Source organism: Dromiciops gliroides, chromosome 1 (genome assembly GCF_019393635.1).
Source record: "Dromiciops gliroides isolate mDroGli1 chromosome 1, mDroGli1.pri, whole genome shotgun sequence".
Lineage (NCBI taxonomy): Eukaryota > Metazoa > Chordata > Mammalia > Microbiotheria > Microbiotheriidae > Dromiciops > Dromiciops gliroides.
In genome coordinates this window covers 471374383-471401134 of record NC_057861.1, presented here as the reverse complement: position 1 = coordinate 471401134, position 26752 = coordinate 471374383, and the positions used below count along the sequence as shown (strand labels likewise).

At 37.2% G+C, this 26752-nt stretch overlaps 1 protein-coding gene across 1 annotated transcript in view; it reads left to right on the top strand.

Moving 5' to 3' along the window:
- Positions 1–26752, top strand: part of MAN2A1 (mannosidase alpha class 2A member 1) — a 205799-nt gene that overhangs the window by 65548 nt on the left and 113499 nt on the right. The window contains exons 5-7 of the mRNA XM_044003273.1: positions 8034–8161; positions 17965–18138; positions 19949–20135. Coding sequence (XP_043859208.1) covers positions 8034–8161; positions 17965–18138; positions 19949–20135 — 489 coding nt within the window. The remainder of the gene's footprint in view (positions 1–8033; positions 8162–17964; positions 18139–19948; positions 20136–26752) is intronic.

The window sequence follows — 26752 nt, the reverse complement described above, 5'->3', positions numbered from 1 at the left end:
TTATCTGTTATGTTAGCCAATTTGATAGGTGTTAGTTGGTACCTCAAAGTTATTTTGATTTTTATTTCTCTAATCAGTAGTGATTTAGAAAATTTTTTCATATGCCTATTTCTAGCTTTGATTTCTTTTTCTGAAAACTTCCTGTTTATATCCTTTAACCAATTGGGGAATGGCTTTAATTTTTATAAATTTGCCTTCGTTTCCCATATATTTGAGAAATGAGGACTTTATCCAGAGATAGTTGATGTAAATTTTTTCCTCCAGTTTGCTGCTTTTCTTCTAATTTTGGCTGCATTGCTTTTGTTTTGCAAAACCTTTTTGATTTTATGTAATCAAAATTATCCATTTTACTTCACATGAACTTCTTTATCTATTGTTTGGTCAATCCATAGGTCTGAGGGAAATTTTCCTGTGCTTCATTAATTTACTAATATCACCCTTTATGTCTAAATCATGTATCCATTTTGACTTTGTCTTGGTGTACAGTGTGAGATATTGGTCTATGCCTAGTTTCTACTAACCTGCTTTCTAGTTTTCCTAGCAATTTTTGTGAAATGGTGAGTTCTTGCCCCCAATTCTTGGATCTTTGGGCTTATTAAACACTAGATTTACTGTGGTCCTTTACTGCTGTTCATATTATGCCAAATCTATTCCACTGATCCACTGCTTTGTTTCTTAGGCAGTACCAGATTATTTGGTGATTACTGCTTTGGTATTCTTGACTTTTTGGGTTTTTTGATGAATTTTGTTATGATTTTTTTTCTATTTCTATAAAATAATTCTTTGGTAGTTTGGTATGGTTCTGGAGGCCAATCACATGCTTTCTTCTCAGGGGGGCGTCGCCCTGGTTCTCACAGTACTAAGTCTTTCTCAGCAGTGGGTAGCATCCTGATTCTCACAGTACTAAGGAAGTAAGTTAATTTAGGCAGAATTATAATTTTTATTTTAAAAATAAAGCCTTCCCATAAGCAATTGCTATTTCTCTACTTGTTCAGATGTGTCTTTATTGGTGTGAAAAGTATTTTGCAGTTGTGTTCATATAGTTCCTGGTTTTGACTTAGCAGGTAGAATATCACAAATGTTTTATTGTCTGCAGAATATTTTAAACATAATTTCACTTTCTAGAAACCTCTTCTTGCTGTTTTTTGTTGGTAATATATAGAAATCCTGGTGATTTATATAGGTTTCCTTTATATCCTGCAACTTTATTAAAGTTAATTGTTTCAATTAGTTTTTTAGTTGATTCTTTAGGGTTCTCTAAGTATGCCATCATGCCACCTGCAAAGAGAAAGAGTTTTGCTTGCTCATTGCCTATTCTTATTCTTTCAATTTCATTTTCCTTCTTATTGCTATTGCCAGCATTTCTAGTACAATATTGGTTAATAGTGGTTGTAATGGACAACTTTGCTTCATCTTTGATGTGACTGGCAAGGTTTCTACTTTGTCCCCTTTCTAGATAATGGTTCCTCTCAGTTTTGCATAGAAAGTACTTACCATTTTTAAGAAAAACTCCATTTATTCCTATACTTCTAATGGTTTTCATAGGAATGGGTGTTAGTTTGTCAAATGCCTTTTCTGTATCTATTGATATAATATAATTTTAGTTGTTTTCATGATTGATATGGTCAATTATGCTTATAGTTTCCCTAATATTGAACCAGCCTTATTTTCCTGGAATAAATTGTACCTGGTTATGATATATAATCTTTGAGATATATTGCTGTAATCTCCTTGTTGGTAATTAAATTTTTTTTCTTTTGGCATCAGTTTTCATTAGGAAAATTACTCTATCATTTTCTCTTTCTGTTTTCCCTGGTTTAGGTATCAAGACCATATTTGTGTTATAAAAGGAATTTTGTAGGATTCCTTCTTTACCTATTTTTTTCAAGTAGTTTATGTGGTATTAGGATTAATTGTTCCTTAAATATTTGGTATAATTGACTTGTAAATTCATCCGGTCCTGGGGATTTTTTCTTAGGGAGCTTATTTTCACTGGTGATATATTGACTGTTTTCATTTTTAATACTGGTAATTTCATATACTTCCTTTTTTAACTCGTTAAGCAAAGGTTTATGTATATTATTGTTATTGTTCCCTGCCCCCCCGCCCCAATAAAGCCAGGTCCCAGTTTTATTTATTCAGTGGGGTTTTTTATTGTGTTGATGAAATTATTGGGGAACAAGTTGTTTTTAACTAAATTATTGGGGGGGGCAGACTGGGTTTTTCTAAAATATTGCTACCTATAAATTAAAGGCTATTGCACCCATTTAGGCAGTATTATTTAAGTATATTAAATATTAGTAAAGAATATTGACCACATAGCAGTTAATACAAGACAAAAACCCCATAGAACCATATTGTCTCTAAGAGTGTACATGGCTCCAAGCAGAATTCAGAAGCCCTACATTACCCACTTTGGCCTAAGAGGAGAATGTTTACCAACCAGACATCTTTCAGAGCCTAGAGTGAATGCCAAGAATGGCATTCACATTCCCTGTTATGTTTAACAACTGTGTATTTCCATCCATTCTATTTTTCTTGTATTCAAATGTTTCTAGTTCTTATTTTTAGGTGAAGGCTGCTTATGTTAAGTAAAAGCTTGTGTATTCCTCTGTTTTTTGGAGATTTTAGTACAAATGTATTGAGTAAAAGAGTTAGTGTAGTTATTGATATAATATGTTATTTAAAAACTAATTTTGTTAATCTACTCTTACATTTTTTCAATGTTGAATCAATTTTGCATTTCTGGTATAAATTTAATCTCGTTATTATAGACAATTTTTTGAATTTATGGTAGTTTTTTGATGAAGATATCAAAACTATATATAATCATATGAAAAAATGTCCTAAGTCTTGATTAGAAAAATGCAAATTAAACAACTTTGAGATATCTCATATTTGTCAGATTGGCTAAAATGATAGGGAAATGTTGGGACACTAATACATTGTTGATACAACTGAACTGATCCAACCATTTAGAGAGTAATCTAGAATTACATCTAAAGAATTATAAAACTGTGCATACCATTTGACCCTGTGATATCACTATTAGGTCTTTTCCCCAAGGTGATGAGGGAAGAAGGAAAAGAACCTATATATTCTAAAATATAGCAGCTCTCTCTATAGTGGCGAAGAACTGGAAATTGAGGGGATTCTCCTCAGTTCAGTGGCTCAACAAGTTATGATATAATTGTGGTAGAATATTACTGTATAAAAGAAATGATGAGATAGTTGATTTTAGGAAAAAAACACGGAAAACCTTAAATGGAATTGTTATGGGGAAATAGGATAGGGGGTTTGGGATAGGAGTAGGGGTTTGGGGTCCTTAGGTATTCCTCTTTAAAGAATTATACCCTCTTGCACACAAATCCAATAGAATAAGATAGTTTATTTAGGGGCTGGGGAAGGGAAACCAAGAGAGAAATCCTTGGAATTCTCATGGGGAGGAGGCATAGCACAGACGTGTGGCTCTGAGATACCTATCTCCTCAAGCAGGAGACAGGCAGATACTTTTATAGAGGACTGATGGGGGTGATCATCTGACTGTGGAAAGTTCCCTTATTGGGGGAGGACTATTGTGAAAACATAAAGACAGTATGAAGAAGGACAGATTGATCAACAGTATTAAAGGCTGTAGAGAGAGCCAGGAAAATGATGATTGAGAAAAGATCATTGTATTTTACATCTAGTTATTTAGTAACTTTGGTGAGAGCAGTTTTAGTGGAATGTTAAGGTTTGTTAGTCTGATTGTAAAGGGTTAAGAAGAGATTGAGAAGAAGCCAGAGGCACTTATCACAAATTGCCTATTTGAGTTTTGCTACAAAAGGCAGGAGAGATAATAGTAATTGAGCATGGAAAGATTGTGAGTTTTTCAGGATAGGAGAAACATGGTCATGTTTGTAGGAGGAGATTGAGAATAAGTCATAGAGTGAGGATGATAGATTGGAGAATCTTTTGGAGGAGATGGGATGGAATGAAGTAGAAGGCAAAATGACAATAGCACCGACAAGTCACTCCCTGAATCTCCAAATTTAAACACATTTTAAAATGTGTTTGGCTAAAAAGTCTTCATCTAAACCCATTGCTTTCTAGTCAAAGCAGGAAGCAGCCAGGAAAAAAAGAGAAGAAAACAAATCTAGTATAAAGGTACAACAGTCAGCAGGCGTCACACAGTATTATATATGAAAAGAAAGAAAACCTTCAAATAAGATTTGACAAAGAACAAGAGAAATAGATCTAGAACCTAGAATAACTTACTGTACAAATTTAAATATAATCTTAAATTGAAAAAAAATGCATCTTTAATAGAGTTGGGGACTTTGAAATATTCCTGCTAAGAGTGGAATCTTGAAAATACAAAAACAAGAGAGAAGAAGAAAACCTAGTGAATTAAATTCATTTAAGCAGTTTGAATGGGAGAAATGATAATAGTGTTTAATACTGAGACCTTTATGTCACATCTGTACCTGTATATGCGTGTGTGTGTGCACAAATATGCACACTTATAAATCCCACTATCTTCAAGTGAACAAAGAAAGACAAATTCAGGGATTTTATGTGGCTTTATGCTTTTTGGTTTGCTTTGAGAAAATGAGGAGGAAAAAATAGGGAAGAGATGAAAGAAGTGGGACAAACTTATTATTTCACATAATTAGGATTTTATTAGAAGAAAAATGAATAAGCATGGGAAGTGGGGGGAAGATAACATTTCATGAACCTCAGTTTTATCCAGACCAAACAAAAGAAGAATACATACCCACACTAAGAACTTGGTATCAAGGTACCTTATAGACCAGTGGGAAATATTTTGGGACAGGGAGTAGAAGAGAGGAATTTATGGGAAAAGTTGGAGATAATCACAAACAGAAATCCCTGCAAATGATGCTGTTATTTGTCCATTATTTTCAAAGAGGACCATGGCATCAAGGAGCTGATGTCATGACTTTCAGGGAATTGCATTTAAATGAGGCAGGGCTGTGCAAAGTCACCAGCTTTTTCCCTCCTGTCTGGAGCCATCTGGGTCCAATGGCAAGATTTACATCAGGACAACTGAGATGGTCCTGCATGCAGTGGGAGACTTTGGGCTTTTTAGCCAAGGCCTTTCATAGGTCTCAATTTGCCTGAGGCAATGCCCATTCAATGATTAGAGCTAGGTAAGAAATAAGGCAAAGAAAGGCCTCTTTTACGTAGAGAGAAAGACACACACACACACACACACACACACACACACACAACCAGAGTTAGTGTGACCATCAGGGTTTCTGGCCAAAATAGAAACAAGTGCTATTTATGCCCACTCTGAGTCATTAAGAAGCTAAGCAATGACCAAATGAGGCCTGGGCTGGGACCTATTTTTGACCAGTCAATGGGAGCCAGAGTTATTTGGGTTTAAGGGAGTGGCTTTTAGAAAAAATCTAGCATATAAATTCCAAGACATCTTGTGAGGTTTCTGCAAACAAAGGGAAAAGATAGAGACAATCATAAAAGAAGTCCCTGCAAATGATCATGAAATCATTAAAGTGTAAGCTCTAGTGATTTAGAGGAGTATTAGACCATTTTAAATTTTTGGTTACTAGTGTAATATCATATCCTTTCTTTATCCAGCTTCTTTTTCTTTATAAATGGAGGAGTAAAGGGTTAAGAAAACATAAGTAGACATGAAAAAGGAAAAAAAACACAATGGACAATCCTAATTGTGAATGTAAATGTAACAAATTGACCCATAAAACAAGTGGATTGCAGAGTGGATTAGAAAACAAAATCTAAGAAGAGATTATGTTTCAATTGTATTTCTCGTGAAGAGCTCTATAGAATAAAAATGAGATGATAGAGTAGAATGATTGTGCCTCTGGTGACTCTAGGAAAGCAGAGGTGGTAATCACAGATAAGGCATGAGTAAAAATAGATATGGTTAAAAGAGAAAAATGAGGAAATTACATCTATTTAAAGGCATCATAGACAACAAATTAATTAAGTATTTCACACATGGAAAGCTGGGTGATGCAGTAGATAGTGCTAGACCTGGATTCAGGAAAACTCATCAGTCTTCTCTCATCATAATAGTTATTGTTGAATATTAAATATAGTTTTCATACCCATCCTCCTACAAGATAATAACCAGGTCAGAGACCTACAATTTGTTCACCCAGATAGATCATAGAAGGCTATTTCTGCCTCTCCTACCAGAAGTAGGTACCTCACAGAAAACAGATCAGAGAATGGATATGAAAAACACAATAACAATTTATTTTGTACCAAGATTAAATGTATAACATGATCATGTATGAGACTCCCCTCCTCAAAGAGAGCTCGGGCGACTCCCCATTTCTGAGGATATATATGTGTTTTGTTTTGTTTTTTGTCCACTGATTACAGGGTATTGTCAGTTTCAATAGTATGATACAGAAGTAAAGGCAGTTTAACAATTTCAGTTATAACAAGTATGGGGGAAATACAGAAGCAGCATGATAAGATTACAGGATTCCAAAAAAAGGTTTGGCAAGGATGAGGATACCTAGATGTTACCATAAGATAGGGACTTATTATCCTGAGGGAAAAGAAGTCACTAGGTAGGGTCTTTTATCTGTTAGCTATCTGGGTTCAGTTTTCGAGTTCAGCTGAAGGACATTTTAGTCCTATTAACCCAGCATTTCATAAAAAATACTTTTGGCTAATAAGGTACCTCTATCAAATCCAGGTGATCCATATATTCATATTAACATTATGAATGTAAAGTTGACAAGACTTAATACCTGATTGAATCTGAAGAGAACAAGAAGTCAAGGGTGACACCTAATTTGCAAGCTAGGTGACCAGTAGGTAATGATATCCTCAACAACAGTAGAGAGGAAAAGGAGATGATTTGTGGGATAAGATAATGAATTCAATTTTGGATATATTTAGTTAAATGGTTATGGAATATTTAGTTGGGGATGTGGGACTGGAGATTGAGAGAAATTAGAACTGGACAAATAGCTTTGAGCATCATCTCCTTAGAAATAATAATTTAATCTATGGGAACTGATCAAATCAGCAAGCACAGTAGAAGGCTCAGGTTAGAGCCTTGGGGGACACTTAGTAAGCATGATCTGTATTAATAGTCAACCAAGGAAGGCAAGAAAGCAAGATCTGGGAGTTAGGAGAACCAAAGTAGAGCAGTGTCTTGAAACCTGAGAGAAAAGAAAGTGCAAAGGAGAAGAGAGTGATTGACAGTGTCAAGGGCTGCAGAGAAGTCAAGAAGGATTAGGACTGAGAAAAGACCATTAGACTTGGCAATTAAAAAGTCTGTAGTACTTTTGTAGAGAGCAGTATAAGCTAAATGGTGATGTTGAAACCTAGCCTGTCTTGGTAACATTCCAGTTGGAGGAGAAGAAACTATTCCTTTAGCAACTTAATATCTTCAAAGGATATTAAAGGAGTTAAGAAAAATGAAGGTCCTGTGTGTATATTGGTTTTGTTTTTAGGGTTTTATGTGGGGGGGGGAAGGGTAGTAATAAGAATATTATAGAAAGATGCGTTGTGGTCAATAAAAGATGTGATTGACTTTTCTGATTTTTTTTTTTTTTTGTATTTGTGTAAAAGTTGGTTTGGTGTCAAGTATTGTAAAAGTTGGTTTAGTTAAGTTTGGTAAAGGTTCCTTCCATAACTGATGAATATGTATTTTTTCTATTACCATTCAGTTATTAGTAATCTATCATATCTAACTTTTCTAAAATAATTCTCCTCCATCTCCATCTCTGTCCTTTTGTATTCATCCAACTACTGAGTAGCTTAAGGATTCCTGGGCCTTTCCAGCTGCTCTTCAGCTGAACTTTATTTTATGTATTGCTTCGTCCAATTAGATTGAGATGAAGAATTTTTTCCTTTTTCTATCCATTTCCTAGTGCTTAATTACATTGATAGTCTTCAATAAGTGCTTTTTTGGTGATTCGTTATTTCATCTGAAAATACGGAAACTGTACAAACAAAATAGCATAAGAAATACTGAATTCTAAACTTTTTAATGCAAACTTTGTTGTTTTTTTTCCCACCAGTTTAATAGCAAATGGACAGCTTGAAATTGTGACAGGTGGTTGGGTCATGTCTGATGAAGCATCTCCACATTACTTTGCAGTAATTGATCAACTTATTGAAGGACATCAATGGCTAGAAAAAAACCTAGGTACGTACATGCTTTTTTCCACCTTGTCATTTTTAAAATATTGCTTTATGGATAGAATTACAAATCTCCAGAAACCTTGAAAGACTGTTTTTAATGCATCAGTTCTTCAAGTTGTTTTGTAGAATGAAGCAATTGAAATAACACTCAATATACTCCAAGCATAGTTATAATAAAATTTGTCTTGTTTAATTAAATTCATGATTAAGCAGCATCTTACGGATCTAAATAATTTTTAAAACTATGATTAAAAAACATATTTTCCCTTAAAGTTTTAGGGTCGTGAAACCTTAGATTTTGAGGTGGAAGAAAATCTAAAGGTACTGCATAGGCAGCAACATATTATGAGGCAGTGGTGAGGGGCAGAGCATTCCAGGTATATGAGGCAGCCAGTAAATCAACATTCAGGTGGGAGATGGAGTGTCATATTTGAGGAGGTCAGCATAGATGGATTGTAGATTATGTGGAGGGAAAGAAAACAGAAGAGTAGAATGATAAGAAGTGGTAAGGTTGTGAAGAGTTTTAAATGGTAAACAAGAAGAGTTAATATTTGATCCTAAAGGTAATGAGGGCAAGTGATTGGAGTTTACTGAGCTCTCATTGTGAGCTTGGGCTAGGGGAGGGGGAATGATTGCAGTCCTTGTACAAGCTGTCCTGAAAGTTTTGGTAACAGGTTTAAGGTAGCTTAAAACATCATTAAGATTCTTGTAATAGTCTATTATATTTGTGTTAGTTTCCTATATATCTTGGATCTTAGACCTGTAAATAAATATTTGCAACAAAGCTGCTTCCTTTCTTAACCTAGCTGCACTGATTTAGTTCATGCAAAAGCTTTTCGATTTTCAACTGCAATTGAGCCATAATTATAGACCAGTAGATGGAAGGGAGCTTAGGGGCTTTAGGAGGCCATGTAAATCCAGTCTTCTCAATCAGCAGTTTTTCAGTAAGCATTTATTAAGCACCTACTATGTATCATATAATGTGCTAGGCAATGGGGATACAAAGAAAAAGGCAAAAAAGTCTATCATTAAAGAGGCTACATTCTAATGGAGGAGACAGCATGTATACATATGGTAGGTATAACATGCAAAGAGAGTGGCAGGGAAGACATAAATATCTGGGAGTCCAAGAAGAACCTCATTTAGGTGATGGCAATTGAACTATGCCTTAGAGGCAGAGAGGGGGTTCATTCTAAGCACAGAGCCAGCCATTACAGAGGCATAGTTTTGGGAGATGGAGGGTCTGCAGTGCTGACTGAGTTTTAGGTTAAGTGATTTGCTGTGGAGGTGCTTAGTGGTACACTGGATAGAGGGTTGGAGATAGGGCCTGGAGTCAAGAAGACCTGAATTCAAATCCAGCATCAGATGTTTATTAACTGTGTGACCCTGGTCAAGACATTTATTAAATGCTATCTGCTTCAGTTTTCTCACCTGTAAAATAGGGATAATAATAGCACCTACCTTCCAGGGTTGTTGTGAGGATCAAATGCGATTATATTTGTAAAGTATGTAGCAGCGTGCCTGGCACATAATAAATCATGTTTCCTCTCCCTTTCCTTCCATAATCACCCAGGTAATAATTGTCAGAAGCATCATTTGAACCAGTTCTTCTGACTTACAAAACCAATGTCCTTCAAATTCTAGTTTTTTCTTTCAAAAAAAAAAAAAGTGACATTACCTGTTAGGCCACATAGTAATTTGGAACCTATAAAATATAGGCTTGTTCCTTTAGCTTTTAAAGCCCCTTCACTTGTGGAATAAGATGTTGATGTAGACTTATTTTTTCCTAACTGCTTTCTAGTTTTCCTAGTAGTTCTAGTCCAAATAGGAGTACTATCTTCAGTAGTTTTTGTTTTGGGGCTAAGTAAAGAAGTTCGTTTGTTTCTGATTTTTTTTATCTAGTTTGTTCCACCGATGCACCTTTCTCTTTTAAACTAATGGCAAAGGTAGGGTTTTGGTTTTTGTTTTTGTTTTTTAGTAATAGTTTATAATACAGTAATTTGGCTCTATTTTATACATTTTCTCAACTTGATTTTTAAAAATAAAACTGATTGGTATCTTTTGCTTTTTTATTATTGTTTGGTTCTTTCAGTTGTGTCTGAGACTCTTTGTTGACCCCATTTGGGGTTTTCTTGGCAAAGATCCTGGAGTGATCTGCTATCTTCTTCTCCACCTTATTTTACAGATGAAGAAACTGAGGCAAGCAAAGTTAAGTCACTTGCCCAAGGTCACACAGCTAGTAAGTGTCTGAGGCTAGATTTGAACTTGGGTTTTCCTGATTCCAGGCCTGGTGCTATATCCATTGTGCCACTTAGCCCCCTATCTTTTGTTTTTACATCACCTACTTTTTCCCCTGTATCATTCTCCCTTGCCTCTCCTAGAGAACTATCCCATGTAACAACGATTAAGAGTTAGCATTTATATACCAGAAATACATGCAAAAAGATATAACTTGTATATGTAAGTATATTTGCATATGCATATATACATACACATATACTATAACATACAATATATACAAGTGGCAACTACATACAAATAATATACATGTGTATACATGTATATACACATATGTGAATATATCTGTGTATAAATCTATGTATATTTACACATGTAAAGAGATACACAAATATTGAAGGTCGTGATTGGGAAAAACTTCTTGCAGAAGGTAGAATCATAGTTGAGATTTGAAAGAATCAGGGAATTGGAAATAAAGAGGGGAAGGGGCTGGGTTATGAGGGGTTTTCCAAACAGAATTTTATTTTTGATCTTGGAGTCATTTGAGAAACCACTGGAGTTTTATTGAATAAGGGGAATATGATATGGATATGGACCTATGCTTTAGGAAGATCATTTTGATAGTTGAATGGAGAATGGACTAGAGTAGTTAAAGATTTGTGGCAGGGAAACTAACCACGAGGCTATTGCAGCAGTTAAGGTACAAGGTGATGAGGGCCTGCCTAGAGGTGTAACATAAAAGGAGAGAAGGGTCTTGAGATGTTGTGAAGAGAGAAATGACTCCTTTTTAAAAAGTGTTTTGTTTTATTTTTTTTTCTATATACATATAAAGATAATTTTCAGCATTTATTTTTGTAAGATTTTGAGTTCCAAATGTTTCTCCCTCCCTTCCTCCCCTCACCCCTCCTGAAGCAAGAAAACAATCTGATATAGGTTATACATTACAATCATGTTAAACATATTTCCACATTAATCATGTTTTGAGAGAAGAATCAGAACAAAAGGAAAAAAACACAAGAAAGAAGAAACAGCAACAAAAAGTGAAAATAGCATACTATTTTCATACTTCAATTGAATGGAATCAAATTGATTGACGCATACTTCAATCTGCACTCAGACTCCATAGTTCTTTTTTCTGGATGTGGAGAGCATTTTTCCATCATTAGTCCTTTGGAATTGTCTTAGATCGGGGCAGAGCCAAGGTGGCTGAGGAAAAACATTAAACACACAGAGCCCCCAAAACAGCCATAAAACAAGCCCTGGAGCATCAAAACCCACAAAAAGGTGGGCTAAGATTATTTTCTAGCCCAAGCCAGCTTAGAGGGGGCCGTGCTGGGCTGTGAAAAGAGTCCAACCTCGCGATTGCACCCACACATTCCTCAGGCATGCTGCACAAGAGAAATTTACCCCTGAGCCTCCAAATCAGGTACAGTACCCACATCTTCTGGAAATAAACTTACTGTCAGGTGAGAGGGCTGAACAGCTGGCTGGTGGGGGTGGGGTGGGAGGATATAGTGGTGTCTGCAGGACCTAAGGAGGAATTCGACTATCCCACCCCATCAGGGAACCAGGAAGAAATTGTGAGTGGTTGGAGGCCCAGGTAGGGAGGGGCACAGGCTCGTTGGAGCTGAGAACTACAGCACATAAAGTTTTGCTGACTGGTTAAATAGCAAGTTGGCTTGATGTTATCTTTTGATCAGAGAATAGGCCAGGCAAGAGGAAAAACCTGCCCTTCCTCAAGCTAAAACACTTGGGACCCTCTTAAGCTTGGGACAGTATAGCTTGGAAGTAGGGCCCCACTGTAAGAGGGAGTCAAAAGTCAAGTAAAAAGACTGCAAGAAGAGCAAGCAAAGAAAGTTGAGAACTATGGAAAGTTTCTTTAGTGAAAAGGAAGAGCAAGGTGCATCCTCAGAAGAGGATAGCAACCTCAGGGTCTCTATAGCCAAAGGTTCCAAGAAAAATATGAATTGGTCTCAGTCCATGGAAACACTCAAAAGGAACTTTGAAGAGAAAGTAGGAGAAATAGAAGGAAGATTTAGAGAGGGGCAGGAAAGAATGGAAAGAGAAATGAGGGTGATGCAGGAAAGATATGAGAAAAAAGTCAACAGCTTGAAAAGCCAAGTGGAAAAGGAGATACAAAAGTTCTCAGAAGAAAATAATTGCCTAAGAATTAGGATTCAACAAATGGAAGCTAGTGACTTTATGAGAAACCAAGACACAGTAAAGCAAATCCAAACAAATAAAAAAATAGAGGGTAATATGGAATATCACCTTGGAAAAATAGTTGACCTGGAAGATAGATCCAGGAGAGATAATTTGAAAATCACTGGACTACCTGAAAACCATGACCAAAAAAATAAGAGTTTAAACATCATCTTCCAAGTAATTGTCAGGGAAAATTGCCCTGATATTCTAGAAGCAGAAGGTAAAATAGAAATTGAAAGAATCCACCAATCACCTCCTGAAAGAGATCCCAAAAGGAAAACCTCCAGGAATATTGTAGCCAAATTCCAGAGCTCCCAGATCAAGGAGAAAATAATGCAAGCAGCTAGAAAAAAGTAATTCAAATACTGTGGAGCTACAGTAAGGATAAAATAAGATCTAACAGCATCTACATTAAAGGATTAGAGGGCATGGAATATGAGATTCCAGAGGGCAAAGGAACTGGGAGTACAGCCAAAAATCACCTACCCAGCACAACTGATTATAATCTTTCAGAGGAAACAATGGGACCTCAATGAAGAGGACTTTCAGGCATTTGTGATGAAAAAACCTGAACTGATTAGAAAATTTGACTTTCAAATACAATACCCTAGAGAAGCATAAAAAGGTAAACAGGAAAAAGAAATCATGAGGGATGCTAAAGGATTAAACTTTACATTTCTACATGGGAAGATAATACTTCTAACTCATAAGAATTTTCTCACTATTAGGGCAACTGAAAGGAATACACTTAGAGGACACAGGTCTGAAATGAATATGAAAGGATGATATCTGTAAAGCATTTATATTTTGTTTAACCTTGTTTTTTTGTTTTGTGCGGTAGGCAAGGTGGGGGGTGGCTTATGTCTGGGGCTGGACTTGGGCTCAGGGCCTCCTGGGTCTAGGGCTGGTGCTTTGTCCACTGTGCCACCTCAATAACCCATGATGACATCTTTAAAATAAAGTTAAGGAGTAAGAGGAATGCACTGGAAGAAAGGGAAAGAAAGAAGTAGACTAGGGAAAAGTAACTCACATAAAAGAAACAAAAAGCTTATGGAGGGGAGTGGAAGAGGGGGGCAAAGTGAGGGAGTGAGTAACCCTTACTCTCATCAGAATTGGCTCAAAGAGGGAATAACATACATAATCAAATGGATATAGTAATATATTTTTACCTGAGGGAAAGTGGGAGAAAAAAGATATTGGGGCGGGGGAGGGAAGGAATGAAAGGCAGATTGGGGGTGGGAGCGGTAAAAAGCAGAACACTTTCGAGGAAGGTGAAGATGTTCTGCACAAGTGCACATGTATGACATTGAATTGCTTGATTTCATAGGCAGGGTTGAGGATGGAGGGAAGAAGAAAATTTAGAACACAGAATTAGCTCAAAGACCATAATCTCATCAGAGTCTGCTCAAGGAGGAAATAACATACACACCCAATTGGAAGGAGTAATCTATCTAACCCTGCAGGAAAGTAGGAAGGGAAAAGTCTATAGAGGGAGGGGTGAAAAAAGGGAGGGTAGACCGGGAGAAGGGGGGGGGGGCGGCGCGGGAGAAGGGGGCAGTCAGAAGCAAAACACTTTTGAGGAAGAATAGGGTAAAAGAAGATAGAAAGTAGAGTAAATATCATGGGAAGGGAATAGGATCGAGGGAAATAGTTATAACGATTGATTATAATGGCAACATGTATGGTACCTACTTTTCTGGGCTGTTGTGAAGAAAACTCTTTGTCAAGTTTAAGGTACTTTATAAAAGTTATGATGAACAGGATACTATCAGAAAAACCTGGAAAGACCTACATGAACTGAAGCAGAGTGAAATGTACTGTATACAAAAGAACAGGAATAGTGTATGATGATCTGCTGGGAAGGATATGGTTATTTTCAGCAATGCAACGATCCAATATAACTCTGAAGGACTCATGAAAATTGTTGTCCATCTACAGAGAAAGAACTGATGGTATCTGAAAACAGATTGAAGCATAATTTTTCTTTTTGATAGTTCCTTAATCTGAAGTTTTGCTTTTGTCTGTTTTCTCTTGCATCCTGGCTAATGTGGAGATGTTTTCCATGACTACTCATATAACTTATATTGAATTGTTTGAGTTCTTGAGGGTGGGGGTGGGATGGGAGGGAGGAAGAGAATTTGGAACACAAAGTTTTTAAAAAGTTATGTCAAAATTTGTTTTTACATGTTATTTGGAAAATAAAATTCTAAACAAAAAAAAGTAAAGGAATTGTCTTGGATCATTGTATTCCTAAAAAGAGCTAAGTCTTTCACAGTTGATTGTCATCACACAATGTTGTTGATACCCTGTACTATGTTCTTTTGGTTCTGCTCATTTCACTTAGCATCCATTCATGTAAGTCTTTCCAGGTTTTTTCTGTCTACTCATCATTTCTTACAGCACAGTGGTATTCCATTACATTCATAACCACAATTTGTTTAGACATTGCCCACTTGATGGGCATCCATTCAATTTCCAGTTCTATGTCACCCCAAAGAGCAGCTATAAATATTGTATATGTGGTTCCTTTTCCCTTTTTTATATCTCTTGTGATATACATATGTGGTATTGCTTGGTCAAAGGGTATGCAGTTTTATAGCCTTTTGGACATGGTTCCACATTGCTTTCCAGAATGGTTGGATCAGTTCACAGCTCCACCAACAGTGCATTAGTGATACAATTTTCCCCCATTTTCTCCAATACTTATAATTTTCCTTTTTTGTCATATTAGCCAGTTGAATAGGTGTGAGAGTGGTACCTCAGGGTAGTTTTAATGTGCATTTTTCTAATCTGTACTGATTGAGAGCATTTTTTATATGCCTGTAGATAGCTTTAATTTCTTCATCTGAAAACTGCCTGAAGAAATGACTCCTGACAATTGATTGTAAATGGGAGGAGAGAGTGATTGAAGGTGATATATAAGGATTGAAAGGCTGGTTACTAGGAACGTGTCCTTTAACAGTAATAGGAGGGAAGGAGAGCTTGCAGGGAGGTTGGGGGAGGGGGGGGAAGAATGAGTTATTTTAGACATTGGCTTCAATATGTTTACAAGGCATAAAGTTTGAAATGTCCAATAGGTAGTTGGAGATGCAAGACTGGGGAGCTAGAAGATTATGAGAACCATTTGCACAGATAATGAATCCATAGGAGCTGATGGGATCATCAATTGGAATAGTATAGGAGACAAGAACGGGGTCTAAGATAGGATCTTACTTGATTTCCATTGTCAGTGGATCTGACCTGGCAAAGATTCAAGAAGGGAAGCTGATACAGAAAGAACAGTCTTTTAACAGTCCTGGTAAGGGAGATAATGAAGAGAAAAGAAGGTGTCAGGAAAATCTAGAGAAATAAAAATTATCAAGTAGAAGGGGATGATCAACATCAGAGGCTAGGGAGAGATGAGCATTGGGAAATTTCTACTAGATTTGGCGATTAAGAGATCATTGGAAACTTTGGAGAGCACAGTTTCATTTGAATGATGAAGTTTCTTTTTCTTTTTCCTTTTTTTTTGGGGATTAAGTGACTTGCCCAGGGTCACACAGCTAGCAAGCGTAAAGTGTCTGAGGCTGGATTTGAAATCAGGTACTCCTGAATCCAGGGCCGGTGCTTTATCCACTGTGCCACCTAGCTGCCCCGAATGATGAAGTTTGAAGTGAGATTTTAGGGAGTTAGGAAGATGAGAGAAGATGGAGGTACTAGTTCTATAAATCTTTCTCAAGGAGTTAGTCCACAAAAGGTCCAGAAAGATAAGGATTACTCTTCTATTCCAGCAACAATTTACAATGTAGCTCTGAGTGTCCTTATCTGGCTGCTGCCTCCTGTTCTGGATCAGGAGGAGAGTTTTAAAGTCACTCCCCAAAGACCAAGACCAAATTGCTCCTCCATCAATGTCCTATGGATCAGAGTTGTCCAAGGAAGGATATGTCTTCACTTGTTTGTCGTTGCCACTGTCAGGTAGCCTGAGAGCTGCATGGTAGAGAGCTTTTTAGAGGTAGTGCAGTTCATAATAATCTTATATAGGGCAGCTAGATGGTACAGTGAATAGTGTCAAACCTGGACTCAAGAAGACTCATCTTCTTGTTCCAATCCAGCCCCTGACACTAGCTATCTGACCCTGGGCTCATTTGGAAAATGAGTTGTTGAAAGAAATAGAAAACCACTCCTGCATCTTTGCCAAGAAAACCACAAAAGGGGTCATGAAGAGTAGGACATGACTGAAACAGCTGAAAAACAAGAAAACATGCAAGTCCGTGGGGATATATATCATGGGCAACAACAAATGGCCTCAACCCTCCAGGATGCGCAGAGAGACTCTTCCCCTGTTTGAGGAAGACAACACATACATGTGTAATCTTGTACATATTATTTTGTATATTACACATTGTATCTATGTATTGTGTTGTATGTATTATTAATCCAGGTTTTAGAATCTTCATCTTTGAAACAGTCTAAATATATTTAGATGTTACTGTTCTCTCTTATGATTAAACTTGTGTCATTTACTCTTTGTCTTAGAGACATTTAAAAAACCTTTATGGACTTCAATTTCTTTACCTGGAAAGTGAAAGAATTGGCCTTAATGACTGTAAGATTCCTTCCAACTCTAAATGTTTGATCCTTCAATCATGTTCAAGTATGCTGCTACCCATAAAACATTGCTATCTCTTTGTTTTGAGGTTAATTTGAAATTTTGTGCATTACAAAAATATTTGTGGATTAGTGAATATTTTCACATGTGATAGAGAAATGCTTTATTCAGAAAATTTAGTAAAATAGGATCAAGTTTGTAAAGTGTGATGCTTTACAGACTTTTTTATCAGCTATTCTGCCCCTTGCCTCTTAAATATGAGAACATGTGGGCTATTAGAAAAGTAGGGGACACAGCCTAAAAAATCCTCTTTTAATATGAGGCTTCTAAGTAGAGAAAATTTGACTCCATGGACATTCCATGTTATTATTTAAAGGTGAGTTTCTAAACTATGAAATGCAAATAAAGTAGTCCGATTATGGCATTGGGAAGGCAGAGATATACTATAATTGTGCCTGTTCATTGCGTAGTCCAAAAACTGCTGTTTTCTGAAGGAGAAAATGAATTACTTTCAGTGAATGTTTGTCTGACTTGAAACTGTGCTTTAATTACAATAATATACCTTATTAGAAGATGGAAAAGTAGAATATAATAGGGGTGGTCAGGGAAGGGTAAAAGATTATATAGGCTGACTCATCTCTTGTACCCTGGAGAAGAAAGCTGATGCTGCCCAAGTACTATAATGTTTTAGTTCTGAATCCCACATATTTGTTGTATATTTTACCTGATTTACTAATGGTTTTAGTAGATGTTAATTGTAACTGTTTTTTCAATAGGAGTGAAACCTAGGTCAGGTTGGGCTATTGATCCATTTGGACACTCACCAACAATGGCATATCTCCTGAAACGCACTGGATTTTCCAATATGCTTATCCAGAGAGTTCATTATGCAGTTAAAAAACACTTTGCAACCACAAAGTCACTAGAATTTTATTGGAGACAAAGCTGGGGTATGTACAATTATCAAAGATGAAGATTCCACTTTATCAAGTCACCACCTGATAAAGTAATATTGTATATGATATGAGGGTTTGAATAATGTTTCTCAAGTTTCAAGAGGTTTTTTAACTTAATTTTTATTTAGAGGATTAAAAGCACCTATCCAGAAATCAAAGTGTTAGAATATGCACATGTGACCATATCTGTTGATAATACCTGATGTTGCAATCTTAGAGACATTTTAAAAATTGATTATAGATTTGGCATAGTAATGTAGCACCTTAGTACCTTTGCTTTTAATGCGAAGGTCATATGTAAATAAAAGGTAATGGTATTTTACAAATAAATTTCCAGAATGATATACTATTAATAAAGTATAAAACATTTGCCTACGAAGTTGGTTGTCAGAACATATCAAATATCTTATTTGTTTTGAGCTATTTTCATCAAATATTTGTTGCCTTTGGATTTCTTGGAATACTTACATACATACATACATATGTGTATATATACACATAAATATGTGTGTATAGGCTTTCTAAATTATAATCATGATTTGGTTACCAAATGCCACTATATCAAGCTTATTGTCTTGTGTAGACCCTGAAACAGTTTGTAATTCCACAAGTATTTTTTCCCCCCTTTCTCCACTAGTAAAGAATCTTACCAATAATAAGCTATATATACTTTTCTGAGAGAAATATTGAACTGGAAGCTCTCTGCTAACCTCCAGTCTCCATCTCCAGCTACCTTTTAGAGATCTCTAACTGGATGTCCAGAAAATATCTTAAACTCACTATGTCCAAAGCAAAACTTAATAACTTTCCCTCCTAAACCCTTCCCCAACCCCTTTTACCTTCCCTGTTAATATGGAGGGCAACACTATCTTCCCCGACCCTCAGGCTTGCAACCTAAGAGTCATCCTATATTCCCTGCCTGACCCCAGTAACCAAGCTGTTGTGAAGGCCTGTCGATTTCACCTTTACTACCTTTCCTAAATGCCCACTTCTCTTCTCTGACACTGCCACCACTAGTGTAGGCCCTTAGCACCTCTCACCTTGATTACTTTAATAATCTTCTAGCTGGTCAGCCTGCCTCAAGTCTCTCTCTTCCAATCCTTCCTCTACTCAGCCAGCAAAATGATTTTCCTACAGTACAGATCTGCGTATACTGCCTCTACTCCCCATTCAGTAAATTCTGGTAGTTTCCTATCATGTCCAGTATCAAATAAAAATTTTTTATGTTCAAAGTTCTTCCTAAATTAGCCCCTTTCCATTTTTCCATTATTTTTGCATCTTATTCCCTGCCATTCACTCTTTGATTCAGTGACACTGGCCTCCTTGCTTTTTTATATAAACAAATTACTCTGTCTTGGCTCTGGGATTTTTTTCTGCCTGACCCCTGTGCCTGGAATGTTTTCCTTCCTCCTCTTTGTCCACTGCCTTCCCTGACTTCCTCTATGTCCCAACTGAAATCCCATCTTCTACAGGAAGCTTTTCCTAACCCTTCTTAATTCTAGTACCTTTCTTCTGTTAATTATTTCCTATTTATTCTGTATATTTTTTGTCTCTATATATTTATTTGCTTGTTGTCTCCCCTGTTAGATTGTGCTCTCCTTGAGGGCTGGGACCGTCTTTCTCTTTTTTGTATCTGTTAGCACAGTTACTAGCACATATTAGTTGCTTAGTGGATATTTATTGACTGATTATACTTCTGAAATTACTTCTAGTAGTTTCTTGCCCCTCCCCCCCAAGATAAAAATTTTAGAGACGTTTGGAGGAAAATTGCTAATAATATTCATTGTTATATTCTTAATTTTAGATTTGGGATCTAGTACAGATATATTTTGCCATATGATGCCATTTTATAGTTATGATGTCCCTCACACTTGTGGGCCTGATCCTAAAATATGTTGCCAATTTGACTTTAAACGACTTCCTGGAGGTAGAATCAGCTGCCCCTGGAGAGTCCCTCCAGAAGCAATACATCAAGGAAATGTCAATCACAGGTATTCTTAAACTTTGATAATGTCTATATTCTTTTTCTTTCGTAAAATGTTTTCTGCACAATAAGTATTCAATTAATATCACATTAAGATATTAATGGAAACTGATAAAGTAGCTCTTTATATCATAGTTTCAGATACATAGCTAATAGGCCCAGTTCTATGGAGGGTGAACAGTAGTATGATGTTTATTTATTCTTATCCCTGTCTCCTTTACTGGCTTTTGCTATATATGAATCACTCTATGTACTTTGATAATTTAACTTAGTTCTTCACAAAACTGATAAAAGATATTGCCCTTAAAATACATTTATTGAATTTGAAAATGTAATTTACTAATTGTTATTGTGTTTAAGAGCAATCCCAGTGATCTTGAGGCATATCCCAAAAGACTTAGTGTAATTTGAAGCTATTAGAACTTAATCTTAACTTAAACTGTTTAATCTTAAATTTTAGTAGCTTTAAACTGTCTAAGACTTTTGGGATACCCCAATTATTGCACAGTTCTTTAAATTGTTTTCTGAGTTGGAGAAAAAAAATTCTAGTATTTATATTTAATAAACATTTATCCAATATTGTATAAATGAATAATGTTATTGTTTTAAAAAAAGATCATGCTAGTAATGAGTCTCATTACAATCAAGTGTGTAATACTGATTTCCCTTTCATTTTATTGCTTCTTAGATTGTTGACTCCATAAGAATAGGGTATACATTGTTTCTGGTTTTTCAATTTTCAGTATCTAGTTCGATCCTTTGTACATATTAGGCACTTAATAAATGCCTGTTGAATTAATTGCATTTATTATAAACAAAACATGCAAACAATTATGTATAAACAAGTATAGGATAAATGGGAAATAATCAACAGAGGAGGAACTAGACATAAATGGGTTTTGGGAAAGGTTTCCTGTAGAAGATGGAATTTTAGTTTGAACTTAAAGGAAGCTGGGGAAGCCAGGAGAGGGTGATGAGGGAGAACATTCTATGTATGAGTGATAGGCAGCGAAAACATCCAGTAGGGAGATGATGTACCTTGTGTGAGTAACATCAAGGAGGCCAATGTCAGTGGATGTAAGGGTCAGAGAGAGAGACAGTTGGGTTATGAAGGGCTTTGAATTATGAGCAGAGGATTTTATATTTGACCTTGCAGGTATAGAGAGCTATTGGAGTTTATGGTTGTAAAGGAGTGATATGGTTGGATCTGTGCTTTAGGAAAATCACTGCTGGCTGGGTGGAGAGAAAGGGGCTAGCAGTAGAGAAAAACTTGGAGCAGACAGACCAACCAGCAGAGACTACTGACAGTTCAGATGTGAGGTGATGAGGGCCTGCAGTACCAAAGTGGGGAAGGTATATTATATATTACAAAGATGAAATCAGGAGTCCTTGGCAACAGACTGTATAGGGGAGAGGGAGTGAAAGATAGTGTGGGAAGGGAGCCAAGATGGCAGAGGAAAGGCAGTAACCATTCAGACTTCCCAACACAATTACCCCCCCCCCCCCTCCCCAAACTCCAAACACAGCCAGAAAACAACTCCTGGAGCAGCAGAACCCACAGAAAGACTGCTGAGATTATTTTCCAGCTAAATACACCTTGGAAGTTCGGCTGAAGGGGGAGCCAGGCAGGGAGTAGAGTCCAGCCCTGCAATCACACCAATACAGATACAACCCCAGGCAGGCTGCACCAGAGACACTTATACCTGAGCCTCCAAATCAGCTGCAGTGCCAGCGTCTTCTGGAACTAAGCTCACAGTCTCGTGAGAGGGCTGAGTGGCTGGATGGGGAGGAGTCTTCGGGGGTGTATGCAGGAGCTAAGGGGAGATTTGAATGTCCTACCCTAGCAGGGACCCAGGAAGAAGCCTTGAGCACTGGCAGCCCAGGTCGGGGAGGGGTGCAGGCTTGTTGGAGCTAGCAACCATGCCACATAAAGTTTTGCTGCCTGGTTGATTGGCAAGTTGGCCTGGGATTATCTACAGACCAGAGAAAGGGCCAGGCAAGTGAAGAAACTGCCCCTCATTAAATCATAACACTTAGGACCCCCTGAAGCTTGGAACAGTATATCCTGGAAGCTGGACCCCACACACTAAGAAGGAGTTAAAAGTCAAGTGAAAGATGGACAGGATGAGTAGGCAGAAAAAGTTGCAAACCATAGAAAACTTATTTAGCGACAAGGAAGAGCGAGGTGCACCCTCAGAAGAGTATAGCAGCATCAGGGCCCCTACATTTAAAGCTTCCAAGAAAAATATGAATTGGTCACAGGCCATAGAGGTGCTCAAAAAGGACTTTGAAGATAAAGTAAGAGAGGTAGAGGAAAAATTGGAAAGAGAAATGAGGGTGATGCAGGAAAGACATGAGGAAAAAAGTCAAAAGCTTGAAAAGCCAAATAGAAAAGCTCTCTGATGAAAATAATTGCCTAAGAATTAGGATTGAACAAATGGAAGCTAGTAACTTTATGAGAAACCAAGACACAATAACACAAATCCAAATGAATAAAAAAAATTGAGGGCAATGTGAAATATCTTTTTGGAAAAACTGCTGACATGGAAAATAGATCCAGGAGAGATAATTTGAAAATTATTGGACTACCTGAAAACCCTGATCAAGGAAAGAGCTTAGACATCATCTTCCAGGAAATTGTCAGGGAAAATTGCCCAGATATTCTAGAAACAGAAGGTAAAATAGAAATTGAAAGAATCCACCAATCACCTTCTGAAAGAGATCCCAAAAGGAAAACCTCCAGGAATATTGTAGCCAAATTCCAGAGCTCCCAGGTCAAGGAGGAAATATTGCAAGCTGCCAAAAAGAAAGAATTCAAGTACTGTGGAGTCCCAGTCAAGGTAGCACAAGATCTAACAGCTTCTACGTTAAAGGACCAGAGGGCATGAAATATGTTATTCCAGAGGGCAAAGGAAATGGGATTACAACCAAGAATTGCCTACCCAGAAAAACTCAGCACTATCTTTCAGCTGAAAAAAATGGTACTTCAATGAAAAAGAGGACTTTCAGACATTTGTGATGAAAAGACCTGAACTGAATGGAAAATTTAACCTTCAAATACAAGACCCCAGAGAACCATAAAAAGGTAAACAGGAAAAAGAAATTAAGAGGGATGCTAAGAGGTTAAACTGTTTACATTCCTACATGGGAAGATGATATGTCTAACTCATAAGAACTTTCTCAGTATTAGGGCAGATGATAGAAATAAATTTTGACCTGGCTTCTTGGTGGGTGAGCTGACCCCCTCCTGACAGAACCAGTCCAAGCGTCAGTAGAACCCAAAAGAGCTTGCCCATAGCTTAAAGACCCTAAGATCACTTCTATACATTGGAGGAGGATTTGATTAAAGAATATTTGACAATGAATGTTGAAATTACATGTCACTGATACTATATTTACTTGAGGTATCAATGTTTTAGTGGGCTTTTTAAAAGTTAGTGTTATTAATCACAGGATTCTAATACCAAATCTTTTCTTTATTACCTATCCAGTTCTTTAAGGGATTCTCATTGTCCAGAGCTGTGAGAGGTATATGATCTCTTTCTCTTCTGGTTGTTTTTATAGTATGTTGGTTAATATGAAGATTGTTTATCCATTTAGAATATATTATGGAATGTAAAGTAAAGGTGTTCATCTAGGCATAATTTCTGCCAGACTGCTTTCTAGTTTTCCCAGCAGTTTTTATCAGATAAGGAGTACCCCCCTCTCACTCCATGCCTGAGGTAATTTATGTTTTCTACTTTATAAAACATTGGGTTGTTAAATTGTATTAATCTGCCTCTCTACTTTTTAACCAAAAATAGATGATTTTGATGACTGCTGCTTAATAATATAGTTAGAGGTTTGGGAGTACTACTCTCTCTTTGTCCTTACTTCTTTTCATCATTTGCCTTAATGTTCTTGATCTTTTTGTTTTCAAATAAATTTTGGTATTATTTTATCAAGTTGTACATGGTATTTTTCATTGTTATTCAGTTATTTTTCAGTCATGTCTGACTGTGATCCCATTTGGGGTTTTCTTGGCAAAGATACTGGAGTGGTTGGTCATTTCCTTCTCCAGGTCATTTTACAGATGAGGGAAACTGAGGCAAATGGGGTTAAGTGACTTGCTTAGGGTCACATAGCTAATAAGTGTCTGAGCCCGAATTTGAACTCAGGTCTTCCTGTTTTCAGGTCTGGTGCTCGCTCTATCCACTATACCACCCAGCTGCCATCTATAAAGTATCCCCTTAGTAATTTGATTATTATAGCCGTAACATTGTAAATTAATTTTGGTAGTAATTTCATTTTATTATATTGACATGGCTTAACCATGAACACTGATTATTACTCCAGCTATTTAAGTTGTTCTTTATGGGGCACTTTCTGATTAAATATACACAAGGTTAAAAAAAAGAAAGAAAGAAAGATAGTGTGGAGTCCAGGATCCCTGGATTGCAAGCTGAGGGATTGGGAGGCTGATGTTGCTCTCTACAGTAATAGGGAAGGTAGTAGGAGGGTTTGAGTTTAGGGGGACAGATAATGAATGTTTTCAGATAAGTAGATTTGAGACGCTTCAGAATAGAGATGGTAATTAAATCCATGGTAGCTGATGAGATCACCAAGGGACAAAAGAAGATGGCACAGGCCAGAGAAGCAGACCACAACAGAGTCTTGGTGGACACACATGGTTATTAAGTGCAACCAACAGGGATGCAGATATAGCAAAGGAGACTGAGAAGGAGAGGTTTCATGGGTAGTAGGAGAACCAGAAGAAGTAGTATCACAAAAATCTCTAAAAGAGAGAGAATGTCAAGGCCAAGAGAATGATCAACAATGTCAAAGGCTACATAGAGGTCAAGAAAGATGCGAGGATTAAGAAAAGGCCATTGAATTTTTTAGTTTTGAATAGAGTGGTTTAGGCTGAATGATTGGGTCAGAAGCCAGGCTCCTCAATGAGGAGGTGGACAAGTTGGGATGGGAGGTGGGGGTAGGGAATGTTTGATGAGGAAGTCCAGAGGAGTGCAGCTATGTGAAATATGAAGAGTTGATTGGTCTCGGTGCTGCCCTCAAATGGAGGTTCTCAGAGGTGTGGAGGGACAGGAATAATCAAGTAATTGGACCAGGAATTTGTAAGCCAAAGCAAGGTTTATTGAATTTGCCAGCAAGGGTGACGTTCCTGCTTGAGTAGAATCACACCGTTCAATGAGGGAACAGTGTTTTTGTAGGGCTGGAGAGGTGTGGAGATAGGTAAAAAGTTAATTGGTCAACGTCCTTGTTGCTGGGGCTTGAGGCTGATCTGGTGCAATAACCCTTTTCCCCAGTTTTAGGATTAGGGGTTTCTGCATAACAAAACGCAGGGGACTAAGATGTTTTTAAGAACAGGTTGCAGAACAGAATACCATGGCACATCCTATTTTGGGTTACTTGCATTATAAGTACTAATGGAAAAGTACAGACATATTTTTTGTTTTCTCTTGTGCCCAACTCTTTGTGACCCTATTGGGGGTCTTCTTGGCAGAGATACTGGAGTGGTTTGTCATTTCCTTTTCCAGCTCATTATACAGATGAGGAAACTGAGGCAAGTAGGGTTAAGTGACTTGCTCAGGGCCATATAGCTAGTAAATGTTTGAGGTTAGATTTGAACTCAGGGTGAGTCCAGTGCTTTCTTCAGCCACCATTCAGCTGCCCCATTCAGACATATATGTGTGAACAAAATGGAAGTGATTCCTAAGATGGAGTAGCTCCGGATCCACAGAGGAGAGGTCTTTGTTCTCCAATCAGAAGGAAGAAGGAACCTCAGGGAAAGAAGGTCCTGAAGAAGTGTGAGTTTCAGGGATGAAGTAATCTTGTAGAATAAGAAGTTCTTATTGTGCAGGTTAGACTTCTTTCTCCTGCTTCACCTTTTGCCTGCCTAATCTATACCCTTAATTGGGAAGAAGAGTAAGGAAGCCAAGACTCTCATCCAAGTTTGTGCCTCCCATCTTATACTGCACTTGCCTTCAGCTGATCTCCAGCATCTTTTGGGAAGAGTTGCTCTCTCCACTCAGTGTTGAACACTCTTACTCCTAATCATACTCATAACATTCCATTCATTCTGAAACCTGTAGATAATTATGTAAACCCTATTCTCTACTGCCTCCCTTGCCATAGCACTCAATTCTTCATTATCATTCCCCTCTACCCTTCCACCCCAAAATGTCAACTAAACACCATCCAGCCCTTTCACTGTGCCCTGAGGAGTGCCTGTTCTATAGGTAACAAACTTCTCTTCATCCTAAATCTTTTCCTCTCCCACTCCTTTCATTTGCTAGTTATTACTGAAATCTGTCTTCCCCCAGATGACACAACCTCCCTGGCCACCCTTTCCTGTACTAGCTGAACTGTCACTCATTCTCCTTTGTTAATTGGTTGGGTCAAGGGAGTTGTAATACTTCTTTCAGATTCTTCTCCTAGCTTTATCACTCAGTAACTAACCTCTTCTCCTCTGAGGTTCATGCTGTTTCTATCTATTATACAATCCAAATCAAAGTAGCTGTTGTCTACAGACTCAAGGTCACTGATCTTCTTTCCTCAATGAGTTTAGTACATGTCTAACAATTTTTCTCTCTTCCTCAACTTTTTTTTTTTTAAAGTGAGGCAATT